Here is a 22,360-nt window from a genome sequence, read left to right as displayed (position 1 = left end):
TCATTCATTCATCCATTCAATGTAGTGATTCATTCATTAATGCACTGCATTATTTTTTTTTAATTGCTGCATAACAAATGTCCACACATTTGGCAGCTTGAAACAAAACACATTTATTATCTCAAGAGTTTCCATGGGTTAGGGGTCTGGGCAAAGCTTAACTGGATCCTCTGTTTATGGTATCATCAGGCTGCAGTCATGATGTCAGCTGGGGCTGGGTTTTATCTAGTGCTCAGGGGCCTCTTCCAAGCTCACATGTTTGTTGGCAGAATTCGTTTCTTTGCCATCATAGAACTCATGGCAGCTTGCCTCATCAAGACCAGGAAGAGAGGGACTTCCCTGGTGGCGCAGTGGTTAAGAATCCGCCTGACAATGGAGGGGACACGGGTTTGAGCCCTGGTCGGGGAAGATCCCACATGCCGTGGAGCAACTAAGCCCGAGCGCCACAACTACTGAGGCTGCGTGCCTAGAGCCCGTGCTCCGCAACAAGAGAAGACACCACAAAGAGAAGCCCGCGCACCGCAACAAAGAGTAGCCCCTGCTTGCCGCAACTAGAGAAAGCCAGCGTGCAGCAACAAAGACCCAACACAGCCAAAAACTAATTAATTAATTAATTTTTAAAAAAGACCACCAAGGGAAAGTCTCTGACTTCTAGACCCTCTTTTAAAGGGCTCACCTAATTAGGTCAGGCCCACCCAGGACACTCTCCCTTTGATTAACTTAAAGCCAACAGATTAGGGACCTTAATTACATTGCAAAACTCCTTCACCATTTCCATACAAGGTAATACAATCATGAGAGCTATATGTCATCACTTTGGCCACATTCTATTGGTTAGAAGCAAGTTACAGATCTTGCCCACACACCAGAAGATGGTATTATACAAGAGCATGGGTGTCGGGGAAGAGGTCATGTTAAAATGTGATTAGATATTGAAAGTGACTAAAAAATTCAAAGTTGTGTTCAGATTGGCTGCAGAGTGTCCCAGCTCCTCCCTATCCCTTGGTGCCCTCCCCTCAATTACCAACCCCATGCAGGGATCTCAGCTGACCCTGGTCCCTTCCACCTGACAGGTCTGTGACTCAGACACGAGGCTGGACCCTGTGGCGCTGCTGGAGCTGGTGCAGGTGCTGGACGAGGACCCCCGGGTAGGGGCTGTGGGGGGCGATGTGCGGATCCTTAACCCTCTGGACTCCTGGGTCAGCTTCCTAAGCAGCCTGCGGTACTGGGTGGCCTTCAATGTGGAGCGGGCTTGTCAGAGCTACTTCCACTGTGTGTCCTGCATCAGTGGTCCCCTAGGTGAGCAGGGGTAGGGCTTGGGAGGGCCATGGATGGGGCAGAGAGGGAAGGGAGAAGGGAAGCCAGAATGGATTGAAGATGTGATTGAGACTGGGGACAAAGATGGGGCTGGGGCAGGAACTGGGGATAGGGATAAGATTGGAAGTTGGAGGTGGGGATGGTTTTTGGTGTTGGGAATGGGTTGGAGAAAGGGTGTGGATGGGGATTGGGATTGGGGCTGGGGGAGGGTTTGGGGAAGGCGAAGAGATGGGTTTGGAGTCAAGGACAGTGTTGGTGCTAGGTTTAGGGTTGGAGATGGGTTTTTGGATGAGGATGGGTAGGGGACGGGGCTGAGAATGGATGCGAGATTGGGGGTGGGTTTGCAGTCAAAGTGGGTGTGGGTCAGGAACAGGACTGGGGCAAGTTTGGGATGGGTGTGGGGGTGAGGAAGGATTTGAGGTTGAGAACAGGACTGGGGCTGGAGTTGTCATTGGAGACAGGTTGAGAATGGGATGAAGATGGTTAAGGATGGGGTTGGGATTGGAGACGAGTTGGTTTGGAGATAGGACTGGGGATGGTGTTGGCAACAGCAGAGGCTGATGCTTCTGTACTCCCTTCCCCACCTAGGCCTATACAGGAACAACCTCCTGCAGCAGTTCCTTGAGGCCTGGTACAACCAGAAGTTCCTGGGCACCTACTGCACCTTTGGGGATGACCGTCACCTCACCAACCGCATGCTCAGCATGGGCTATGCCACCAAGTAAGCTGAGGGTTAGGGTGGTTGAGTCCCAGCAAATGTGTGTGTGTGTGCGTGTGCTGGAAACTCTCCAAACCTAAAGTAAATTTCAAGTGAGCTCTATCAAGTGAGATTTTAGGGGAGAGGGAAAGAAACCCTATGGAGCAGAAGTGGCATTTGTGTTGAATCAGGGAGCAACACCCAGTGAGACATTAGGGGAGAGTGGAAGATAACCACAGGGGCATTTGCATTGAACCATGTGACCCCGTGGACTCTACTTAGTTGGGTAAGGTGAGGGTGGGAATTCCGCCTAGAAGATACAACCTCAGATGGGGCCAGATGGCCCTACCATGGAGAGCACAGATTACCCCAATCTGTGGGGAGAGAAAGAGATCAATAGAGTGGGATCTAACTAGTGAGAGAGTGAGTGAGAAGATTCAAGTGGGAGAGGAGGGGAGTGCCTACACTCTAGTAAGTGCTTCAGGAAGAAGAGATGTGATTCAATGAGGCTCAGGGGGTGTATGGGCTAGACCAGTGAAGTTCAGAGGAAAGGGATTTCTATGAAGTTAGACTCGGTGACAGCACCAGAGACAACTCGGGGTATACCAAGGGAACCCATGCATTCATTCACTTGACAAATATTCTTTAAGTGCTGCCAATGTTTTCAGCTCTGGGGATGCAGCAGCAAACAAAAGAGATGCAAGTTCATGCTTACATTGATTGGGGAGACAGACAACAAATAAAATATGTAAATAGAACATATAGTGTATTAGATAACGATACACGAAGGTGACACATAAAGCCAGGAAGGGGAATAGGAAGTTTCCAGGTAGGGAGTGAAATGTTAAATTAGGGTAAGATAAGGATGGGCGGGAAATAGCGCAGCAAGGGAGAGAGTGTCAGGAGAGGACAGAGAGTTCACGGGGCTTGGGTTGGAGATGTCCACGCATGAAAGGCTTGTGCGCCACAGTAAGAACTGTGAACTTACAGATGAGGGAGCCACGAGGAGGGGGTTTGAGCAGAGGGGTGGCCTGTTGTTCTAACAGGATCCCTCCAGCTGTTTTGAGTACAGACTGCAGGAAGGAAGAGGATTAGCAGGGAGGACCCTGAGGATGTCAGGTGACACAGGGGAAGGAGACTGGATACTGTCAAACAGTGCCCGCGGGGATAGACTAGTTTGACCCCTCCTAACAAACTGACTGCTGGAGGCCACCTAAGGTCATGCTCCATACAAGCGATTCTAGCTTTGCGTGGGCTGGGCTGGAAACCGGGGAGGGATTGATTAGTCATGTCTGCCAGAGCCACAGAAAGGGAGCTTAATGGTTGCATTGAGAAGCTCTAACGCATGGGCTACCCTAGGTAGGAACCATGCCTGGCTTGTTCCTCACCATGGTGCCTGCCAAGAATAGTATTCGTGATAGATTAGTGATAGCATTAGTAATACCGCAGTGATATTAGTAATGCCAGTAGTTACATTAGTCGTAATAAAAATAGTAGCGGTCGTTATCATCTATTGAGCAAGTACTATATACTGGCCCTAAGCACTTAGCGTTTAATCCTCATTTATTAGGTAGGAACCATTATCGACCCCATTTTACATAGGAGAATGAGACAGGCTGGGACCTGGGACCCTCTACTGCAGTGCTTGCGCCTAAACAAACATCTCCTCCAGCAACAAAATACAAAGAAACTGTAAGAGACTAAAAATAACTGCACACATATGCAGCTGGGGCAAATTATGAACAACAAGATACAAAAAGGTCAAACCTCAAGCGCCACTTCTGAGGTGTGGGGAGAAAAAGCAGGGTCCTGTGCAAGATCCCTGCCCACGGCACCACCAAGGGGGTGGGCAGGCCACCTAAGCTACCCCCTCCAGCCCACCCACTGATCCGCCCCGACCCTCACCCCATGTAAGGGACCAGCTCGTCCCCGTGTCCCCTCCCCCTTCCCCCAGCGAGCAAGGGAACCTGTTACTTGCAGCAGGAGTCGCAATAAAGCCTTACTGGAATTCCTCCTCTGGCCTTTTATCGATTTCTATTGATGAAAGAGTCCAAGGACCCAGGCGGGCATCAAGAACCCCGAGGCCCACAGAGGCTGAGAAAACTTGCCCCAGGGGCCATTTCCGGCTCCCGCTCTCTGTCCGGGGGGCCCCAGGGGGAGCCGCGCTGACGGCCCTGTCTCCCCCCACCCGTCCAGGTACACCTCGCGGTCCCGCTGCTACTCAGAGACGCCCTCCTCCTTCCTGCGCTGGCTGAGCCAGCAGACGCGCTGGTCCAAGTCGTACTTCCGCGAGTGGCTGTACAACGCGCTCTGGTGGCACCGGCACCACGCGTGGATGACCTACGAGGCGGTGGTCTCGGGCCTCTTCCCCTTCTTCGTGGCGGCCACGGTGCTGCGGCTCTTCTACGCGGGCCGCCCGTGGGCGCTGCTCTGGGTGCTGCTGTGCGCGCAGGGCGTGGCGCTGGCCAAGGCGGCCTTCGCGGCCTGGCTGCGGGGCTGCCCGCGGCTGCTGCTGCTCTCGCTCTACGCGCCGCTCTACATGGGCGGCCTCCTGCCCGCCAAGTTCCTGGCGCTGGCGACCATGAGCCAGAGCGGCTGGGGCACGTCCGGCCGCCGCCGGCTGGCCGCCAACTACGTGCCGGTGCTGCCGCTGGCCCTGTGGGCGCTGCTGCTGCTCGGCGGGCTGGTCCGCAGCGTGGTCCACGAGGCCCGGGCCGACTGGAGCGGCGCCTCCCGCGCGGCCGAGGCCCGCCACCTGGCCGCGGGGGCCGGCGCCTACGTGGGCTACTGGGTCATCATGCTGACCCTCTACTGGGTGTGGGTGCGGAGGCTCTGCCGGAGGCGGGCGGGGGGCTACCGCGTCCAGGTGTGAGTTCAATGCGCGGGGCGCCCGCTCAGGGGGGCTCCGGGGGCGGCCAGAGGAGACCTACCAGGGTCCCCGGAACCACGAACTTGCCGCGTGACCCTCTGGGCCTCAGTTGCCCTCCTCTGTGAAGTGAGGGGCTCGACCCAAGACTCTTCAGCCTGGACTCTTTAGGGGGCTGGGATTTCTGGGTCTCTTGGGAGGGGTATTTATTGAACAGGGTGTGGGTTTTTAGGGGCAGGGGGGGAAAGGGGTCCCCACATGCTGTCCTGGGGCCCCCGATTTCTCCCTGTTCTTATTTAACCTCCATTTGTACCGTGTGATTAGGATATAATAATTTTATTTATTTTCTTCCGAGCCTACCTCCTCCGTTCGTTTTCTTTTTCTTTATTTTTTTTTTGAGAATTAAGGGGGCTGAATGGTTGAGAACTGGGAACTCGTGGCTCCGTCTGGGGTGCCAGCTGTTTGAAACTAGACAGGATACCCTCCTTCCTCGGAGCCTGGACTCCCTCTTTGGAACACAGGGATAGGAGTCCCGTGGATTAGGGTGGTTTTGAGGGTGGAATTTCTCAACTCCTCATTCAGATACTTACAGAGCACCTACTATGTACCCGACACTATCATTTCATTTCATTCATTCTTTGATTCAATCGGCCACAAAAACATTTATCAGTTTCCTATTGAATTCCACACACTTTGCCAGGTTTGCAAATACAGAAGCAATTAAGAGGCAGAATTTGCCTTCCAGGAGCTCCTAGTCAATTAAGCAAAGAGACTCTGATCCCTAGTTAAGGATACCCAGACACATGCCTCTGTGACTTCTGTTGTCACAGAGGTGGGACGATTTAAATGATTAAAACTATTAAAGATCAGAAATTCAGTTCCTCAGTTGCACTGGCCACAATTCTGGTGCTTCATGGCCACACGTGGCTGGTGGCTGCCACACTGGACAGGGCAGGTCTAGAACGTTTCCATCAAGGCAGAGAGTTCTACTGGACATTGCTGCTGTCCTGACCATTGATCCTGACCCTTGTCTCTTCTTTCATATCCAACATTCTGATCCATCAGCAAATCCCACTGGTTCTACCTACATGACAGACCTAGGACCACTCTCCTCACCTTCACTGTCACTGCTTTGTCCCCGAGCTGCATCTCTTCCCTGGATTAAAGTTGCTATCTCATGCCTGGATTACCACCTAACAGTGACCTCTGCTTCCACCCTTGCCCCCTACAGTCTGTTATCCATGCAGGAGCTATGTAAATCAAATCAAATCATGACATTCCTTGGCTCAAAAACTACCATGATCTCATACGGAGGAAAATCAAGACCTTAGGGTGGCCAAGGTCCTGCATGAACTGGCCCCCCCACCCCCACCCCGTGTTCTCTCTGACCTCACTGCATACTCATTTCCTAAAGCCCTGCTCCCAGTGGACTGAACTCCTGGCTATTCTTCCACACACCAGGCACACCCCTGCCTCAGGGCTTTTGCTCCTGCTGTTTCTTTTGCCTGGAGCACTCTTTACACATATATCCACATGGCTGATACCTCATCCCCTTCAAGTCTTTATTCTAGGGGCACCTTCTTGGGTGAGGCCTTCTCCAAAGATCCTATTGCTACCCTCCTCCCCGTAACATCCCCTATTTGTTTCCCTGATTTATTTTTTCCATCACATATATTATCATATGCCTTGGTGAACATTTTTGCATAATTTTCTTGTTTATTTTTTGACCATCGATGAGAATCTAAACTCCATGAGGGTGCAGATTTTTTTTTTAATTAAAATTCAGTTGATGTACAATATTATATAAGTTTTAGGCGTACAACAGAGTGATTCAATAATTTATAGATTATACTCCATTTAAAGTTATTATAAAATATTGGCTATATTCCCTGTGCTGTACATTATATTCTTGTAGCGTATTTATTTTATACATAATAGTTTGTATCTCTTAATCCCCTCCGCCTATCTTGAGGGTGCAGAGTTTTGTCTGTTCTGATTTCTTCATTGCTGTGTCTACAGTGCCTTGGAAATGCCTGGCACATAGTAAACGCTCAGTAAATATTTGCTGATTGAATGAATCAGTGAAGGGGAACACGTCGGTGAATAAGAATATGAAGGAGCTTACCTTTTAAGTGGGGAAGACACAAAACCAAATTAAAAAATAAGGTTACATTAGGTCTGAACACCTATAATGCACAAGCTAAAATAGGGGGATGTTGGGAACTCCCTGGTGGTCCAGTGGTTAGGACTCAGTGCTTTCATTGTTGAGGGCCCGGGTTCGATCCCTGGTCAGGAACCAAGATCCCCCAAGCCTCGTGGCACAGCCAAAAAAAATTAAAAAATAAAAAATAAAATAAGGGGCTTCCCTGGTGGCGCAGTGGTTGAGAGTTCGCCTGCCAATGCAGGGGACACGGGTTCGAGCCCTGGTCCCGGAAGATCCCACATGCCGCGGAGCAACTAGGCCCGTGTGCCACAACTACTGAGCCTGCGCGTGTGGAGCCTGTGCTCCGCAACGAGAGAGGCCGCGATGGTGAGAGGCCCGCACACCGCGATGAAGAGTGGCCCCCGCTTGCCGCAACTGGAGAAAGCCCTCGCACAGAAACGAAGACCCAACACAGCCATAAATAAATAAATAAAATTAAAAATTAAAAATAAATAAAATAAAATAGGGGGATGTCATGTGGGAGGAGGGGACTAGTCAGAGGTGACATTTGAGCTGGGACCTGTGCAATGAGAGGGAGGTGGCTTTGTGAGGTTCAGAGTAAAGTCATTTCAAGTAGGAAGAACAGCATGTGCAAAGGCCCAGGGACAGGACTGAACTCTGCATGTTCAAGGGGCAAAAAAAAGAAGGCCAGTGGGGCTAGAGAGTAAAGAGGGGGAGCAGAGAGAGGTGGAGTCAGGCCCATAAACACAGTGCCCGCCCACACAGCCTTGTCCTGGAGATTAAATGGGTTAATGCATGTAAAGGCCATTCAGGGGAAATCATAACTGAGTCAACTAGACAAAAAAGGGAACATTATTCTAGGCAGAAAATAGTATGTACCCAGGTCCTGGAGAGACTGCAAAGAATCATTATGAATGCAACGAATGAGCAAAGGCCAGAGGAACTGCAAGATAGAAAGATCAAGGGGGAAGAGTGGGGTGGGACAAAGTTAACCAGAACCTTCGGGGCCTTTGGAAGCCTTGACAAGGAACTGGATTTTGTTCCAATGGCAACGGGGAGCCACTGAAGGGTTCTGAGCAGAGGAGTGACCTGATCTGACAAACTTCAAAATATCACTCTAGAGGTTGGGATTGACATATACACACTACTACATATAAAATAGATAACTAATAAGGACCTACTGTATAGCACAGGGAACTCTACTCAATACTCTGTAATGACCTGTATGGGCAAAGAATCTAAAAAGGAGTAGGTATATGTATATGTATAACTGATTCACTTTGCTGTACAGCAGGAACACAGTATTGTAAATCAACTACACTCCAATAAAAATTAAAAAAATAAAACCTTAGCCAAAGTAGGAAAAAAAAAAAAAAATCACTCTGGCTGCTTTGTGGAGAATGGACTGCGTTGACACAAGGCTGAGCAGAGCCAGGGAGGCCAGTGGCGACGGGCTGCCGCAGTGATCCACGCAAGAGATGGTGGCGGACCACGGAGAGAGCGCAGCTCCATGAGATATTTAGGAATTGAAAAGGCTGAGATTTGGACCTAGATTGGAAGTGGAGGAGGAATTAAACGCAACTTCGGTTTCTGGTTGAGCAGCTGCGTGGATGATGGTGCCCTTTACGACAGCAAGAAAGTCTTGGGGGAGGAACAGGCTTTCAGGGCGATATCAAGGACTCTTTAAGGGTGACTGCTGCAGGCGGAAATGTCCAGGACGCTGCCACAAATCCGGGGAGGGGCCTGGGCTTGCACCTATAGCCTCGGTACAGGACCCTGCCCTGCGACAGCTGCGCCTCTTACCGTCGTTAGGGGGGCATGGGCACCTGGGCATCTTTGGGGTGTGCCGCTCTTCCTCCTAAGTTAGTAGTGACCACCTTCGAAGATGAAAGAATCTAGAGAGCTGAAATAGATTCTTTATTTTAGGGATGGAAATAGGATAAAAAAGATACCTTTGTTAGTCGCCGCTGCAGTACCATCGAAAGAATACCCTGGGGAAAAAAGGAGATGTTCGTGTGTGTGGGAGAGGCTGGGGACCAGAAATCTGGGTCCTGGAGCCTAGGTCCCAAAGGTGGGTGATAGGGCTTGGACTCTTACATCTGAGAAAATAGGAGTTGGGGGTTATGACTCCTGGTCTGAGGAAGGAGGGGGTGGGGGCCTGGACTCCTGAGTAAGAGGGTCTGGAGACTCGGACTTCCGGATCTGAGGCAGGAGGGGCTGGAAACCCAGACCCTTGGGTCTGGGAAAGGAGAGCCAGATGCTGGGATTCTGGGGTCCCAGGGACTCACCACGCCAGCACGGTCGCACTGGCTGAGGCTAAGGCCACAGCGACCGCGAGCAGGCACTGATTGCCCGGCGTCAGAGCCTCGGGCCTGGCCAGCAGCTCGCCCAGGCTGGGCGTCCAGGGTTCGATCATCTCCCCCTCCCGTGGCGCCCAGCGCAACACTTCCCGAAAAGCGACCTGGAGCTCAGTCTCCCCGCGCGGTGGCGGACCTGTCACTGCGGGGGCGCGCACGTCAGCCGGGCGCGAGCCCCCACCCCTCACGTAGCCCCGCCCCTGCCGCGCAGCTCCGCCCCGCCCGCACCGTTCAGAAAGAAGTAGAGCCGCGCCAGGGGGCGCTGGTCGTGTGTGATCACGCAAGAGAAGGTCCCGCGGTGCGTGGGCTGCACCGGCCGGATCCGTGCCAGGTATCCTCGGGCCCGCGGAATCTCTCGGAAGTAGGACAGGTCCTGAGTCCGGAGCTGCGGGACGCTCGGGCTGGAGCGGCGAGAGGAGGGGGGGGGGGCGCCCCTCGCCCCTCGCCCAGAAGAGATTCTCTCCGCCCCGACTCGCCAAACCACAACGTAAAGCCCCGCCCCCGAGCTAGACCACGCCTTCCTGAGCCCTGGCCCCACCCTCAGCTCTTATTTGTCGATCTTTCACGCATAGTCCCGCCTCCTAAGTCTTGACTCCGCCTCTTGGGCCTAGTATTTGCTCTCCCGCCGAAAACCTTTACGGATAACCCACCCCTGAGCTCAGGTTCTGCATTGTGAGCTTTGCCCCTTACCCTTAAATGCCGAGACCCTCCCCTTGCACGAAGTCTGAATCTAGACCGAGTCCCCACCCTCTGCATCCTGACTCCCCATCCTCTAGTAAAGCATCACCCGCCTCCTAAACTCTTCATGCTGGACCCTCCCCGACTCACACCTCCTCCTGCGAACTTCCAGGAATAGGTGATCTCTTCCTTAGGCAGCTGGAAGTTCACAGTGCAAAAGAACATAGCCTGATGACCCCGAGTCACCGTCAAGTCCTGAACTGAAGACAAGTCCTTATCACCGCCTCGGCCCGCCCACGTCCGGCCCCGCCCCCAGACCACGCCTCCTCCTCACTCAGCTCCCTCTTCCAGTTTTTCAGGTTTCTTGCCCTTCAAGGCCACGCCCCTCACCTGGGCAGTCTAGCGGGAGGTCGCAGACCGTGGAGTAGCACCCTCGGCAGCGGAAACGCCGGGCGACCTCCTGGAGTCCTATGGGACGGGAACGCTGGATCTGGGCTCCATCTGCCTCCCCTAGCCCGGGTCCCTTCGGCCACCTTAAGGTCTATTTAACCTCCTTGGAGTCTACCTGCCAGACAGAATCTGGGTCCCGCCTTCCCTGTGCTCATTGGCCAGCTCTCACCACTCTCCAGCCTCTAGGATTCCTATTGGTTTGCTTTGGTTTTCGGACCCACCTTTTATGAGGTTTGTGAACAATACCTGGTTTACTTACTTTTCCCCATGGCTCGTATTGGCCCCCTTAGGATCAGAGGCCCACCCATCCTCTCCCATTTGTCCCAGGTTTCGACCCCTACCACCTCCCTTTCCCCGCAATTCTCAGCTTTGAATGATGTGCTTACCGCAGGGAGGGATGCAGGCCCGGACTGCGGAGAGAGAGCAAGCGTTACTACCCTGTAAGTCGCGGCAGGTGCCCACCTGAAGTTCCCCTAGAGGAAACGTTTCTGGGCCGGATGCATTCCTCCAAGAGGACAGAGCCAGGCCTGCCGCGGTCCACCTAGGGGGCGGGGCCAAGCCTGCAGCATTCCACCTGTAGGCGGGGCCAGGCCTGCAGCATTCCACTAAGAGGTCAGGCAGACGGGGTCGGGGGAAAAGGGCGGCAGGCCTGCTGCTCTCACCAAGGAAGCAGGGCCAGCTCCGGTGTATCCCGTCAAGCGGGGCGGGCTTAGATCCTGGGCGATGCTCGGAGGGAACAGTCTAACTAGGGGGCCCAGTTAGAGGTGTGGTCGGGCTGGAAGTAGGCCCTAAGGCGGCCCGGTTGGAAAGGAAACCTTTCAGAGAGTGCACAGGGCCAGACACAGAGATCCAGGAAGAGGCCCGGGCCAATCTGGGACAGGACTGTCCTAAGAAGCGGTCCCAGCTAGAGATAACCTTCCGTCGGAGGGGCGGGGCCGGACCCACAGTGGTCCGAGCAGAGGAAGAGGCTGTGACCCGAGTGACCCACCAAGGGAAGCTCGGCTCAGAGATCGGGCCAGGGGTTTGCGCTGAAGGGAGCAGATGGGGGTCTCGGGAGTGGGGTTTTCTAATTGTCTGTGCCTGGGGGAAGGAGATGGTCTATTTTACCTTCTTTAAGCTGTAATATAATCTTCTGTATTTTCTCCGCGGCATGAGGAAAGGCAACCCGAAAGGACCCTGGAGGGTAGAGGGAGTCCTTGTAGTAAAGACCCTTCCCCAAGGCTGGCCGAGCTTGACAGGACTCGCTGTCATCGTGCCTGTGCCCCTCCCCCAACCCCTCTCCACCCCCATGTCTCTGGTATATGTCACATCCTCCTACCCTGTCTACCCCAAAGGCTGACAAATCCCCACATCTCCTTCCTTCTGCTGACTCTGGACTAATCTCTCTGATGGAACCCCTCAGCATCATCTGTGTTATCTTGTTGAGGGGAAAGGGAGGATAAAGGTCACATTTCTTTCAAGGCCTACGAGGCTCTATATGGTCTGGCTTACTCTCCCTCTCTATTCCATCCCTAATACCCACCTTTCATTCCCCCTAATATGAAAAGAACCATACTTTCTAGCACCTCAGGGCCTTTGCACATGCCACCTTCAGTTTCTAGCACATCTCTACCCCTACTCCTACTCATCCTTCATGTCACACCCTGTGTCACCTCCTTAGAGGTTTTCCCTGACCACAAGTATAATCTAATCCAGTCCCCTATTTTTGTCTCTAATAGTGCCCCATTCATTCCATTATAGCTCTCACCAGCTTGCAAATACATACATTTATATATACATAGTGATCATTTAAGTCTGTCTCTTAGTGCTGTGTCCTCAGAACCCAGGAGAGGGCCCTGAGTCTTAGAAATAAGTATGTGTAGAATGAATTCCAGGATCCAACTGGAATGGAGACCACAGCTGGAGGCAGTGGCCCCAATCCATCCTTTGGATGTGTTATATTTGGCCTGGAAAGTATTTTTAAAAATGAACCAGTTGCCATCATGTAAAATTTGGGAAAAGTCACATAAAATGTTTGGCATCCCTTTAAGAAACTTGGAAGAGCTGTAAGAGAGACGGTATTTCCATGAGGCAGCAGCGAGCTGGAGCTTAGTAGCAGCCTTCCCCTTCAGACAGGGCACACACTCACTTTTACAGAGCTCCCAGCCTCTTCATTTCTATCCCTCTTGCACTCCTTTTTTTCCCCTTTTCTTTCTCTTCTTTATTTTTTTTGGCCATGCCACATGGCACCATGTGGGATCTTAGTTCCCCGACCAGGTATCGAACCTGTGCCCCCTGCAGTGGAAGCATTGAGTCCTAACCACCAGGGAAGTCCCTCACTCTTTTTATGTTCTCTGTCCTTATGGATGTTTGAGTTTTGACCACTGAAATGGCCTCCAAGCTATAAGGTTTGGGGGCTTTTTCAAAGTGGATGGGTGGAATGATTTACAGAGGGAGGTGGTTTTGGAAGTCAAGAAACGTGGCAGGGTCCTATGGGCTGAATTGTGTCCCTCCCAAATTCATATGTTGAAGTCCTAACCCCCAGGCCTTTAGAATGTAACTGTACTTGGAGATAGAGTCTTAAGGAGGTAATTAGGTTAAAATGAGGTCTTTAGGGTGGGCCTTAATCCAATATGACTGATGTCCTTAGAAGAATAGGAAATTTGGACACAGACACAGAGGGAAGACAGTAATCTACAAGCCAAGGAGAAAGGCCTCAGAAGAAACCAACCCTGCTGACACTGACACCTTGATCTTAGACTTCTAGCCTCCAAAATTGTGAACAAATAAATTTCTGTTATTTAAGCCACCCGGTCTGTGGTATTTTGTTACAGCAGCCCTAGCAAACAAATACACAGGGATTGCCAGTTGCCTCAAAATATCTATTTTCTCTTTAGTAACATAATACTGCATTTTAGCTGAGAAAGCACCCTTCCCAGCTTCAGCTAAAAGACTGCATTTCCCAACCTCCCTTGCAGCTAGTTGTGGTCATGTGACCTAGTTGTGATCATATGACCAACTTCTGCTCCTTGAGATTAAGTGCAAATGTCATGTGTGAGTTACAGAAAGTAGCCTTAAGACAGAAATGGTGCCATATTATTGATCCCTTCCCCTTCCTCCATCCTGTTGCCCGAAACTTAGATTTGATGGCTGGTGCTCTAGCAGTTATAAAGGACCATGAGGATAAGGGGGTATACTCTAAGATGGTAAGGCAGAAAGTTGGAACGGGCTTGGGTTCCCAGGAAAATGGAGCTGCCATACTAGCCTTAAGTGCCTACCTCAAGACTTTTTTTTTATGGGAGAAATAAACTTCTAGCTTACTTAAGCCATTGCAGGTTTCTCTGCAATTTAAAACCATACAAAACAGGAGGGAATTGAGAATACTGGCAAGAGACTGGCTGAAGTGATGATCATTGGGTAGAAGCTGGAGGGGGCACTGAAGCCAGGAAGCAGGTTTAAAATGAGGAGTCAAGGACTTAGTGGTCTCTCCTTGGCCACAAGGCAGGCGTGTGGTCTGGAGATGGCAGGATGGTCAGGAGGATGTGGTCCGAGTTGGGTGCTCAAATGAGAGGCCAGGATGTTGGAGGAGGCATATATAAGGAATATCTGTGGACCAAACCAAATGACTCATGGGGAAGGGATACACCAAGTTAGCCATGGGGCAGGGGAGAAGCATGGGAGTGAAGTAGGGATGGAGTGAAATATCCAGAGAGGCCAAGGGGCAGGGGCTATATCAACTGAACCACCGGGGGGGCGCGGGTGGATGTTATAAAGTCTCCCCCAAAAGAGGTGCTTCATTAGGAACTTCAACTGTTTCTGATCATCTGGGTTTGAGTCCTGTCTCTGCCAATTATAAGCACACCTGTCTCACACCTGAGCTAGCCATCACACATCCTCCTCCCTATGTGACCTCGGCCAAGTATTTAACCTTCCTGATCCTCAGTTTCCTCGTTCATAAAACGGGGACAATATTGGTGTCTACCTCACAGGGTTGGCGGGGAGGATTTAATGTCATACAACATAAAAGCATTCCCCTTCCAAACTATGCGCCAGGTACCATTTAATGACCATGTGGGATAATGTCTCTAAGTGCTTGGAAGGGTGCCTGGCACACCGTGTTATAGAAGGGTCACCTACTGGTATTCCCATCCCCAAGTTTGAGATGGGGAAACCAAGGCACAGAGAGGTTAGGAAGGCGGCCCAAGGTCACAAAGCTAGATTTGAACCCAGGTGGTCCCACTCCAGAGCCTCCACATGCGACCACTACCTGTGGTACACACACTGCCCTCCTTGACACCATATTAGCCACTCCATGGTTTATATACACTAACAGTGTCACCTGCCACCACCGGGAGCCACTCTGAGTCAGCATGTCCATCTCTCAGGTCCTCCATATGGGGGAGACCCGGGAGTCATCCTCGATTCTTCCCATACCCCTCACCCCATATGTGTCGGGTCCAGATATCTCCTGGGTCCATCCTCCCTGTCCAGCTGAGCCCCAACTTGCCCATCTGGAAAATGGGGCTATAAAACTCCACCTCATAGGGCTGATGCAAGGATATCCTTTAGGAAGATAATTAACAAGTAACTCTGCCAGGACTTCCCTGGCGGTCCAGTGGTTTAGACTCTGAGCTTCCACTGCAGGGGGCACGGGTTCGATCCCTGGTCAGGGAACTAAGATCCCGCATGGCGCACCGCATGGCCAGCAAAAAAATATATAAACAAAACACAGCATCTTCCATGTAAGGGGCAGGTTGGTCTGGGCCCACCTGAACCACCACATCTGGTCCGAGCCACCACTGACCTCACTGGTCTCTCTGCTTCAGCCCTTGACCCACGTGGCCTTAGTCAGACACCCTCCTTCCTTAAAATCTTCCAATGGCTTCCCCATATCAAAAGCAAAAGCCAAAGAGACTGGCTAAAGTGACGGTCATTGGGTATAAGCTGGAAAGAGAAACCACCTCGGCTAAAGTCAGACCAAGGGCCCGCCATAGCGGTTCTCAAAGTGTGTCCCTAGAACAGCAGCAGCAGCTCCTGGGAACTTGTTAGAAATGTCCATTTCTGGGCCCCACCTCAGACCTACTGCTCAGAAACAGAGGGTGGGGCCCAGGAGTCTGCATTTTAATAAGCTCCCGGGAGGTTCTGACATACACTGTGGGGCTAGAGAACCACTGGCCCCAGGGCCTTTGCACTGGCTCTTCCCTCTGCCTGGAAGCTCTCTCCCCAGGTTATCTGCATGGCTCTCACTGTCCCCTCGTTCCAGTCTTGGCTCAATTGGACCTTCTCATTTGCACCTCTCCTGATCACCCCATTGGCCACCCCATTCCCTTCCCCTTCTGTTTTCCTCCACAGCACAGATCACCAACTGACATCAATGGCATTTCACTGATTATGTCTAATAATCAACATAAGCAACCTGAGGGCAGGTGGCTTGCACTTTTGGTCACAGCTGTGTCCCTGTCACATTCAATAAATACCTGTGGAGTACCAGCTTCTCCCAGCCTCCAATCTCCCTCCAGTCCGTCCTCCATATGGCCCCAGAGGATCTTTCTACACCCAGAGCTGACCCTGCCCTTCCCCAGCTCACAGCCCTGCTCCTTCAGGACAGAGTGTCAAGTCTCCCTGACTCCCAGCTGAACGCTGGATGTCCCCCAGGCCCCTCGCAGTCATTACATCCTCGCCCAGCTGGCCATCTGCCCCCACCCCTGCTCTTCCTCCCAGGCTCCCCGTCTCAGGGATGACCCACTGCCCCCTCAGGCATGGAGCCGGACCCCGGGCACGGCCCCTAACCCTCTTCTTCCCCTTTTCCTGAACAGCTCACAGATCCAAGTCCCATCCCTCCTGCCCTTGACTCTCCCCACCCGATCCCCTCTTCTCCACCTTCACAACCCCCGCCCCAGCTCTGGCCTCCTTCACAGCAGCCTCCGCCCAGGCCTCCCAGCCTCCACTCTCTCCCCTGCTCCAGTCGGTCCCACACACAGCCCTCGCCAGGGTCTTCTACACCCGGAGCTGGACTTGTTTCTGCTCTTTTCAAAACCTTCTGTGACAAGTTGGCCTACACTGGGGAGAAAAGGCATCTCCTGGAATCCTCCTCCCTCCTCCCCAGCCAGCTCTGAGTTCCTCAGCTCTCCAGTTGGGGGCGGGGGATCCGCAGCTGAAGTCTTCTCCATGCTGGACCCCCCGGGCGCCCCCTGGATAGATGGGAACCTCGTCATGTTTAGGGATCTTTGTCAAAAAGCTCTGTGGCAAGAGCAGGAAGCAAAAGAAGGAACAGCTAAGATGCAGAAATAAGTGCAGAGCCCCCAGACCACTGACGTGGCCAGTTTATGCTGCAAAGCAGTGAGCGCTCCCACCCCCAGTCTCCAGCACACTGTGGGCGTGGGGGTGGGGGGGATCCTGTGTCACGTGACCACGGTGGCCTGCTGTGATCACTGCTCAGGCTGCCCCTGGGCCGCAAGGGCCGCCCCAGCCCTGAGGTCCCTCCCCACCCGGCACACGCATGTGTTTCTCTACAGTGTGTGTCTCACCCACCCCAAGGCTGTCACGTGTGCCTGTCTCCCTTCACAGCTGTCACCTGAATCATCCTCTCTCTCCCTGTTCCTACCTGTCTTCCAGCCCCCTAATAGCCTCACATGTCAAAAATGTGGAATTACTTTGTTAACTGTAGAGAATATGTGTGTTTTATCCTAGAGGAAGATCTCCTCCCTGAAGTCTGTCTCACTGGGGGTGCCCCTCCCTCTCACTGAGCTCTGAGGCCACCCTGGGAGGCAAGGAGATTGTCCCATCTCTCAGATGGGTAAGTTGAGGCCCGGGGAGGGGCGGGGGGGCGTGATGCATCCAGAATCTCATAGCCAGGAAGAGGGCAAGCCACACAGTGAGGTCAGAACGCACATCTCCCTGATCTCAGCTGGCTTGAGACTCTAAGTTACTTCTGCACTGTCCCCACCAGCCCCTGCCCATCTCCTCTCCCTGACAAAGCTGCCCAGCTCCCTCAGCTTCAAGCGTCACCTCCTCCGAGATCACTGTCAAGTTCTGGGCTTTCCCCGCACAAACATCCATCTCCTGGGGGCTCCAAGCCCACATCTCCCACCGCTGCCGGCCCCGCCCCACTCACCCTGGGCGGCGGCCACCTCCTGCAGGGAGTGGGTCATCTGGGTAAAGGCGTCGTGCAGGTGGCTCCTTTCATCGTAGTCTGGGGGTCGGAGGCAGGAGGTGGGGCGAAGCGGGTCCCCCAACACCACGTCCCCAAAGTGGACCTTCCTCTGCCTCTCTCTGAGTCTCTGGCCCCCCGTCTCTGAGTCTCTGGCCCCCGCAAAGTCTCTGTCCTCCCGTCTCTGAGTCTCTGGCCCCCGCAAAGTCTCTGTCCTCCCGTCTCTGAGTCTCTGGCCTCCGCAAAGTCTCTGTCCTCCCGTCTCTGAGTCTCTGGCCCCCGCAAAGTCTCTGTCCTCCCGTCTCTGAGTCTCTCGCCCCCGCAAAGTCTCTGTCCTCCTGTCTCTGAGTCTCTGCCCCCCCCAAGTCTCCATCTTCCCGTCTCTGAGCCTTCGTCCCCCTCAGTCTCTCCAGGTCTCTCTGGTCCCTCCCTCCACATGCCCCCCTTGGGGCCCTGGAGGATGGTGGGGGGGGTCTCCTCACTGATTTCAGTGTCCAGGAGGCCCTTAAAGGCATCTGTGAAGGCCTCCTCACACTTCCCGAGGTCGGGGCTCTCCAGGCCGGCGAAGATCTGGCAGATTTGGAGGCGCTCGTTGTAAGACGTGAAGCAGAGGAGACAGGCCCAGGCGGAGGCCCTGAAAACCGTGAGGGCCACCAGGGCGGACGGCACAGCGCTCCCTGGGGCCAGAAGGGCCATAGCGGAGGGTCTCAGCCTGTGGAGAAGCTGGAGACTTTTGTGAGGTCACCGTGGTGCGGGGGAGGGGCTCAAGATACGGGGTCAGAGGTCGGGTTTCAGTCTCCAGTCCAATGTCAGGCTCCAGGGTTTTCAGGGAGGAAGGGTGTGTGGGGGTAGGGGTCAGGGGTCAGGGTCGGACCCCAGGCTGATGGTTGGGCCGGATGCCAGGCTCCCAAGAACCTCACCTGTGACCCTGGACGTCCTCACAGGTTAAAGGGTCTCAGGGACCCAGAGGCCGGCAGTACGGTGTGCGGGGGCCCGCCAGGCCCTGGGGTGTGGTAGTGGGGTGCAGCAGAAACGGACATGGCACAGAGACACCGTGAGGGCCCGAAAGACAGAAACCGAGCCATGGAGAGACATCGGGAGCGTCAGAGACCCAGAAAGCACCATAAGAGACAGATGGAGACAGGGTCTCAGAGGTCACTGTGCAGAGACCCAGGGGGGATGGAGAGACAGAGAGAAAGCAAAGCAGAGATATCCTGATGGGAGAGGAACTCTTCGAAGGAAGGGGGAGGAAGGGATGGAGGGACGAGGACACGAGGAGCAGCCCAGCCTCTCCTCCCAGGATCCCTGCGGCAGCCCCTCTCCCTAGCCTGGCGGGGTGGGGCAGGGGACGGGGTCAGGGGTCCCCGCCGGGCCGTCCCGTGCAGGGCGCAGCCTGGGGAAAGCTAGGAGGCCGTATAGTGATCTCCGTGGGTGTCCTCCTCAACTATACAACCTCCTACCTCAGCCCGGGGGGCGCGGCAGGTGGACAGACAGACGGATGGACTGGACGGACAGACGGGGGCCAGGGAGGGCGGGGAGGGCCGGGGAGGCCCCAGCCGCGATGGTGAGCCCCCGACACGGACCCACAGACACGAGCTTGTGTGCGGCGAAGGCCCCGCAAGGTCGGTTCTACGGGTGGGTGCCAGGACCCAGGAATCCGGGCCCCCGGCCCCCTCCTCCCCAAGGAACCCAGGAGTCAGTCCCTCGGCCCCTTCCTCACCAGGGACCCAAGAATTCACGCCCCAGGCCCCTTCCTCCCCATAGGTCCCCGCAATCCAGGCCCCCTACCCCCCTCTCCTCCCCCAGATTCAGAAGTCCAAGTCCACAGCCCCCCTTCTCCCCTGGGGACCCAGGAAGCCGGGCCCCCAGCCCCCTCCCTCAGACCTGGGAGTCCGGCCAGGCCTGCCTCCTTGGAGAAGACACAGCCTGGTTTCCTGGATCCCGGGTCAGAGGGAACCTCACCTGTTTTGGAGTTTGGTCCCTTGGACAAGACGGTTCCCTACCTACCTGTCAGATTCGGAAATCCAGGACCGGTGTGGAGACCGCCCAAGGGATATAAAACCGTCAAAGCCTTTCTGGGTATTTTTTCCCCTCTCTCTTCCCTTCTTTTGGCCTCTCATCATGCACAACACTGACAGCTACGATCCCTGAGCGCTGATACCGCCCCAGGCCTCTGTCATGTGGCAGGCAGGGGCTCAAGGTGCCATCAGCACCCCCATTTTGCAGGTGGGAAGGCTGAGCCCCAGCCAGCTGGTGAGTGGGAGGGGCCAGGCCTGCAAGGCAGCGGGACCAGCACCCACCCTTCCCACCCCTGGGCTGAGTCTGTGCACCTGAGAGCCTCCGCCTCTGTCCAGCGCTCCGTCTGTCTTGCTCTCACTGTCTCCGGCTCCATCTCCATCTTTCTGCTTCTCTCTCCCCGTCCTGCCGTGTCTCTTTCTGCTGCCGCTGGCTCCGTCTCTGTCTTACCTGGTCTCCATTTCCTCCAGCCTCTGCGTGCTTCTCCCCGGCTCTGCGCTGCCCATTCTCCCCCTCAGCTCTGCCTTCTCCTCCTCACGGTGCCTTTCTCAGTCCGTCTCTCTCTCCTCTCCCCCCCTCCTGGTTCTCTCTCCTTTCTCTTTTCTCTTTCTTTTCCTTTCCCTTCTGTCTTTCACTCTCCTCTTCTCCCCCCCCCACCCCGTCTTTGTCCCTCTCCTTCTCTCTCTCCCTCAATTTCCCTGTCTCACTCTCCTCTCCCCCTTTTTCCTGTTTGCCTCCCTCTCCCTCCCCGCCTTCTCTCCATCCCTCTGTCTCCTTCGCTCCCCTCTGTCTCTCTCCTTTTCTCTCTCCCTTTCTCCTTCCCTCCCTCCTAGGTCTCTCTCCTCCCTTCCCTCCCTCCCCTTCTCTCTCTCTCTCTCTCTCTCTCCCTTTCTCCTTCCCTCTCTCCCTCCCCCTCGCAGCAGCTCGGAGCCAGGTCTGGAGCTGGGGTGGCTCGAGAAGGGGCCCAGGGCTGGGGTAGCGACCTACTGAGGAGGGGGAGGAGAGGCGGGAAGGGGGCGGAGGAGGCAAGGGGGGAGGAAGGGGCCAGAGACGGGTCTACGGTCCCAGCTCTCATTCCCCTTCCCTCCTTCCCAACCTCCCAGACCCTCAGGCGGGGGCGAGAGTCAGGCCAAGGTGGGGAGGAAGGGGAAGGGAGGAGGCTGCCCCCGCCGCCCCCCCCCCCAACAACCTGGCCCAGAGCCCAGGCCTGGGTTCCCAGCATGCCCCGGGGCTGCCTGGGGCCTGAGGAGGGGGGTGAGAGCAGAGGGGAAGCTGAGAATCTTAAAGATTTGCAGGACCTGAGCATCTCCCCACTCCTCCCACACATTTCTCCTCGGGAAAACTGAGGCCCAGAGAGAAGGGTCAGGACTTGTTCAAGGTCACTGGACAAGGCCTTGGTGGAGGCCTGAACTCCCTGGGCCCATAGGCCGGATTTGGGGAAAAGGTTGGCGCTGGACTTCCCCCAGGTCTGGGTCCCCCTCCCCCTCTCTGCAGACCCTGGGGAGCCCCCAAGGGTCAGAGAGCAGACCCAAACAGTCTGGCACCATGGCAACCAGTTGGCCCCGCCCCCTTAACCCCCAGAGGGCTGGACTCCAGCTGGGGCTAAAGAGGAGGTGGGGACTCCTGGGTTCTGGGGAGGAAGGGGCTGGGGGCCCGAACACTGGGCTTTCGTGGACAGCGGGGGCTGGAACGTGGAGCCCCAGGTCTGAGGGGAGGAGAGGCTGGAGGCCCAGACTCCTGGATCTTGGGGTGAAGGGGGCTAGGGGTTCGCATTCTGGAATTCTGAGGGGGGGGGCTGGGTCGCGGACTCCCAGGTCTAGGGGAGGAGGGGGCTGGGGCCTGGAATCCCGGGTCCCCAGGGGAGCCTGGATGCTGGGCCTCTCCTCCGCCAGACATCCCCTGCCCCCGCCGCTGACCCTGGCCTGTCTGGCGGCCCAGACAGCCTCCCCCACTCCTCTGCAGCCCCCTCCCACTTGCACGGCTCACCCTTGACCCCTCAAAGCCCCGCAGCCCCTTCCCTGCCCCTCCCCCTCCCCTCCAGCCAGACGTTAACCCTTCCGTTGCCACAGGCACCTCCAAAGCCAGACTCTCTCCCTCCACCTCCCCTGAGGGCGCGGGAGGGCATCTCGCCCTAGTCGGCTCCAGCTCCGAACCTAGCTACCCCAGCCCCATCTCTCTCCTCCCAATGGAAACCAGGAGGTGTTCCCTGCCCGCTCCTCCTCCTGGATCCCGGAATCCAGGCCCCCAGTCCCCTCCTCCAAGGATTCAGGAGTCTGGGTTCCCAGCCCCCTCCTCCTCCAAGAACCCAGAAATCCAGGCCCCCGGCTGCCTCCTCCCCTTAGGGACCCTGGAGTTCGGGTCCCGGGCCCCATCCCCCTCTCTCTCCGCAGACTCACGGCTCCGCAGCTCCAGCGTCGGGGGGAAGGGTCTCGGTGGGCAGCGCCCGGGCCGGGCTGAGCCGGGCCCCGCCGCCGCCGCCGACAGCTCTCCATCCTCTCCCCGCCTCCGCCGCCCGACGGCCTCTCCCCTTCCTCCCGGCGTCCCCGCCATCCCCCTTCCCTCCTCCCCGATTCCCTCCGGCCTGCGCCTCCTCCCGGCTCTGCGGGCCCGGCTCCCCCGCCCGGGACCCCGCCGGACCAGCCCCCTCCCCAGGGGGCCCCCGCCCCGGCCCCTCCCCATCGCCAGG

The 22,360-nt window shown here is 55.3% G+C and overlaps 2 protein-coding genes and 1 long non-coding RNA gene across 12 annotated transcripts in view; 2 read left to right on the top strand and 1 right to left on the bottom strand.

Moving 5' to 3' along the window:
* HAS1 (hyaluronan synthase 1) overlaps nucleotides 1-5,234 on the top strand; it is a 42,422-nt gene extending 37,188 nt beyond the window's left edge. For all 5 annotated transcript variants that reach the window (XM_082367993.1, XM_082367997.1, XM_082367996.1 and 2 more), the window contains 3 exons: nucleotides 1,074-1,299; nucleotides 1,906-2,038; nucleotides 4,211-5,234. In XM_082367993.1, the coding sequence (XP_082224119.1) occupies nucleotides 1,074-1,299; nucleotides 1,906-2,038; nucleotides 4,211-4,886 (1,035 nt within the window). In that variant the 3' untranslated portion in view covers nucleotides 4,887-5,234. The remainder of the gene's footprint in view (nucleotides 1-1,073; nucleotides 1,300-1,905; nucleotides 2,039-4,210) is intronic.
* A 100-nt stretch (nucleotides 5,235-5,334) lies between these two features.
* On the bottom strand, nucleotides 5,335-22,279 carry SPACA6 (sperm acrosome associated 6). 6 transcript variants are annotated; one of them, XM_082368289.1, is made up of 9 exons: nucleotides 18,141-21,651; nucleotides 17,623-17,700; nucleotides 11,637-11,705; nucleotides 10,916-10,939; nucleotides 10,470-10,547; nucleotides 10,230-10,339; nucleotides 9,630-9,786; nucleotides 9,333-9,537; nucleotides 5,335-8,947 (listed from the first exon to the last, which is right to left on the bottom strand). In XM_082368289.1, the coding sequence occupies exons 1-9, from the start codon at nucleotides 18,352-18,354 to the stop codon at nucleotides 8,908-8,910; spliced, it is 975 nt and encodes a 324-aa protein (XP_082224415.1). In that variant the 5' UTR covers nucleotides 18,355-21,651; the 3' UTR covers nucleotides 5,335-8,907. The 6 variants fall into 6 exon arrangements, with proteins under 6 accessions (XP_082224415.1, XP_082224416.1, XP_082224417.1 ...); XM_082368290.1 differs by lacking the exon at nucleotides 9,333-9,537 and adding an exon at nucleotides 8,997-9,035 and having other exon boundaries at nucleotides 5,335-7,005; XM_082368291.1 differs by lacking the exon at nucleotides 9,333-9,537 and adding an exon at nucleotides 8,997-9,035 and having other exon boundaries at nucleotides 5,335-6,913; nucleotides 18,141-21,650.
* LOC309616966 lies at nucleotides 10,536-13,317 on the top strand. Its single transcript, XR_014237686.1, has 2 exons — nucleotides 10,536-10,760; nucleotides 13,162-13,317. It is a non-coding gene; the product is annotated as an uncharacterized lncRNA (long non-coding RNA).
* Nucleotides 22,280-22,360: the final 81 nt, after the last annotated feature.

This window comes from Balaenoptera borealis (genome assembly GCF_965194805.1).
Source record: "Balaenoptera borealis genome assembly, chromosome: 19".
NCBI classification, from domain to species: domain Eukaryota; kingdom Metazoa; phylum Chordata; class Mammalia; order Artiodactyla; family Balaenopteridae; genus Balaenoptera; species Balaenoptera borealis.
Note: the sequence above shows the minus strand (reverse complement) of the source record. Positions and strands in the feature narration are given on the sequence as shown.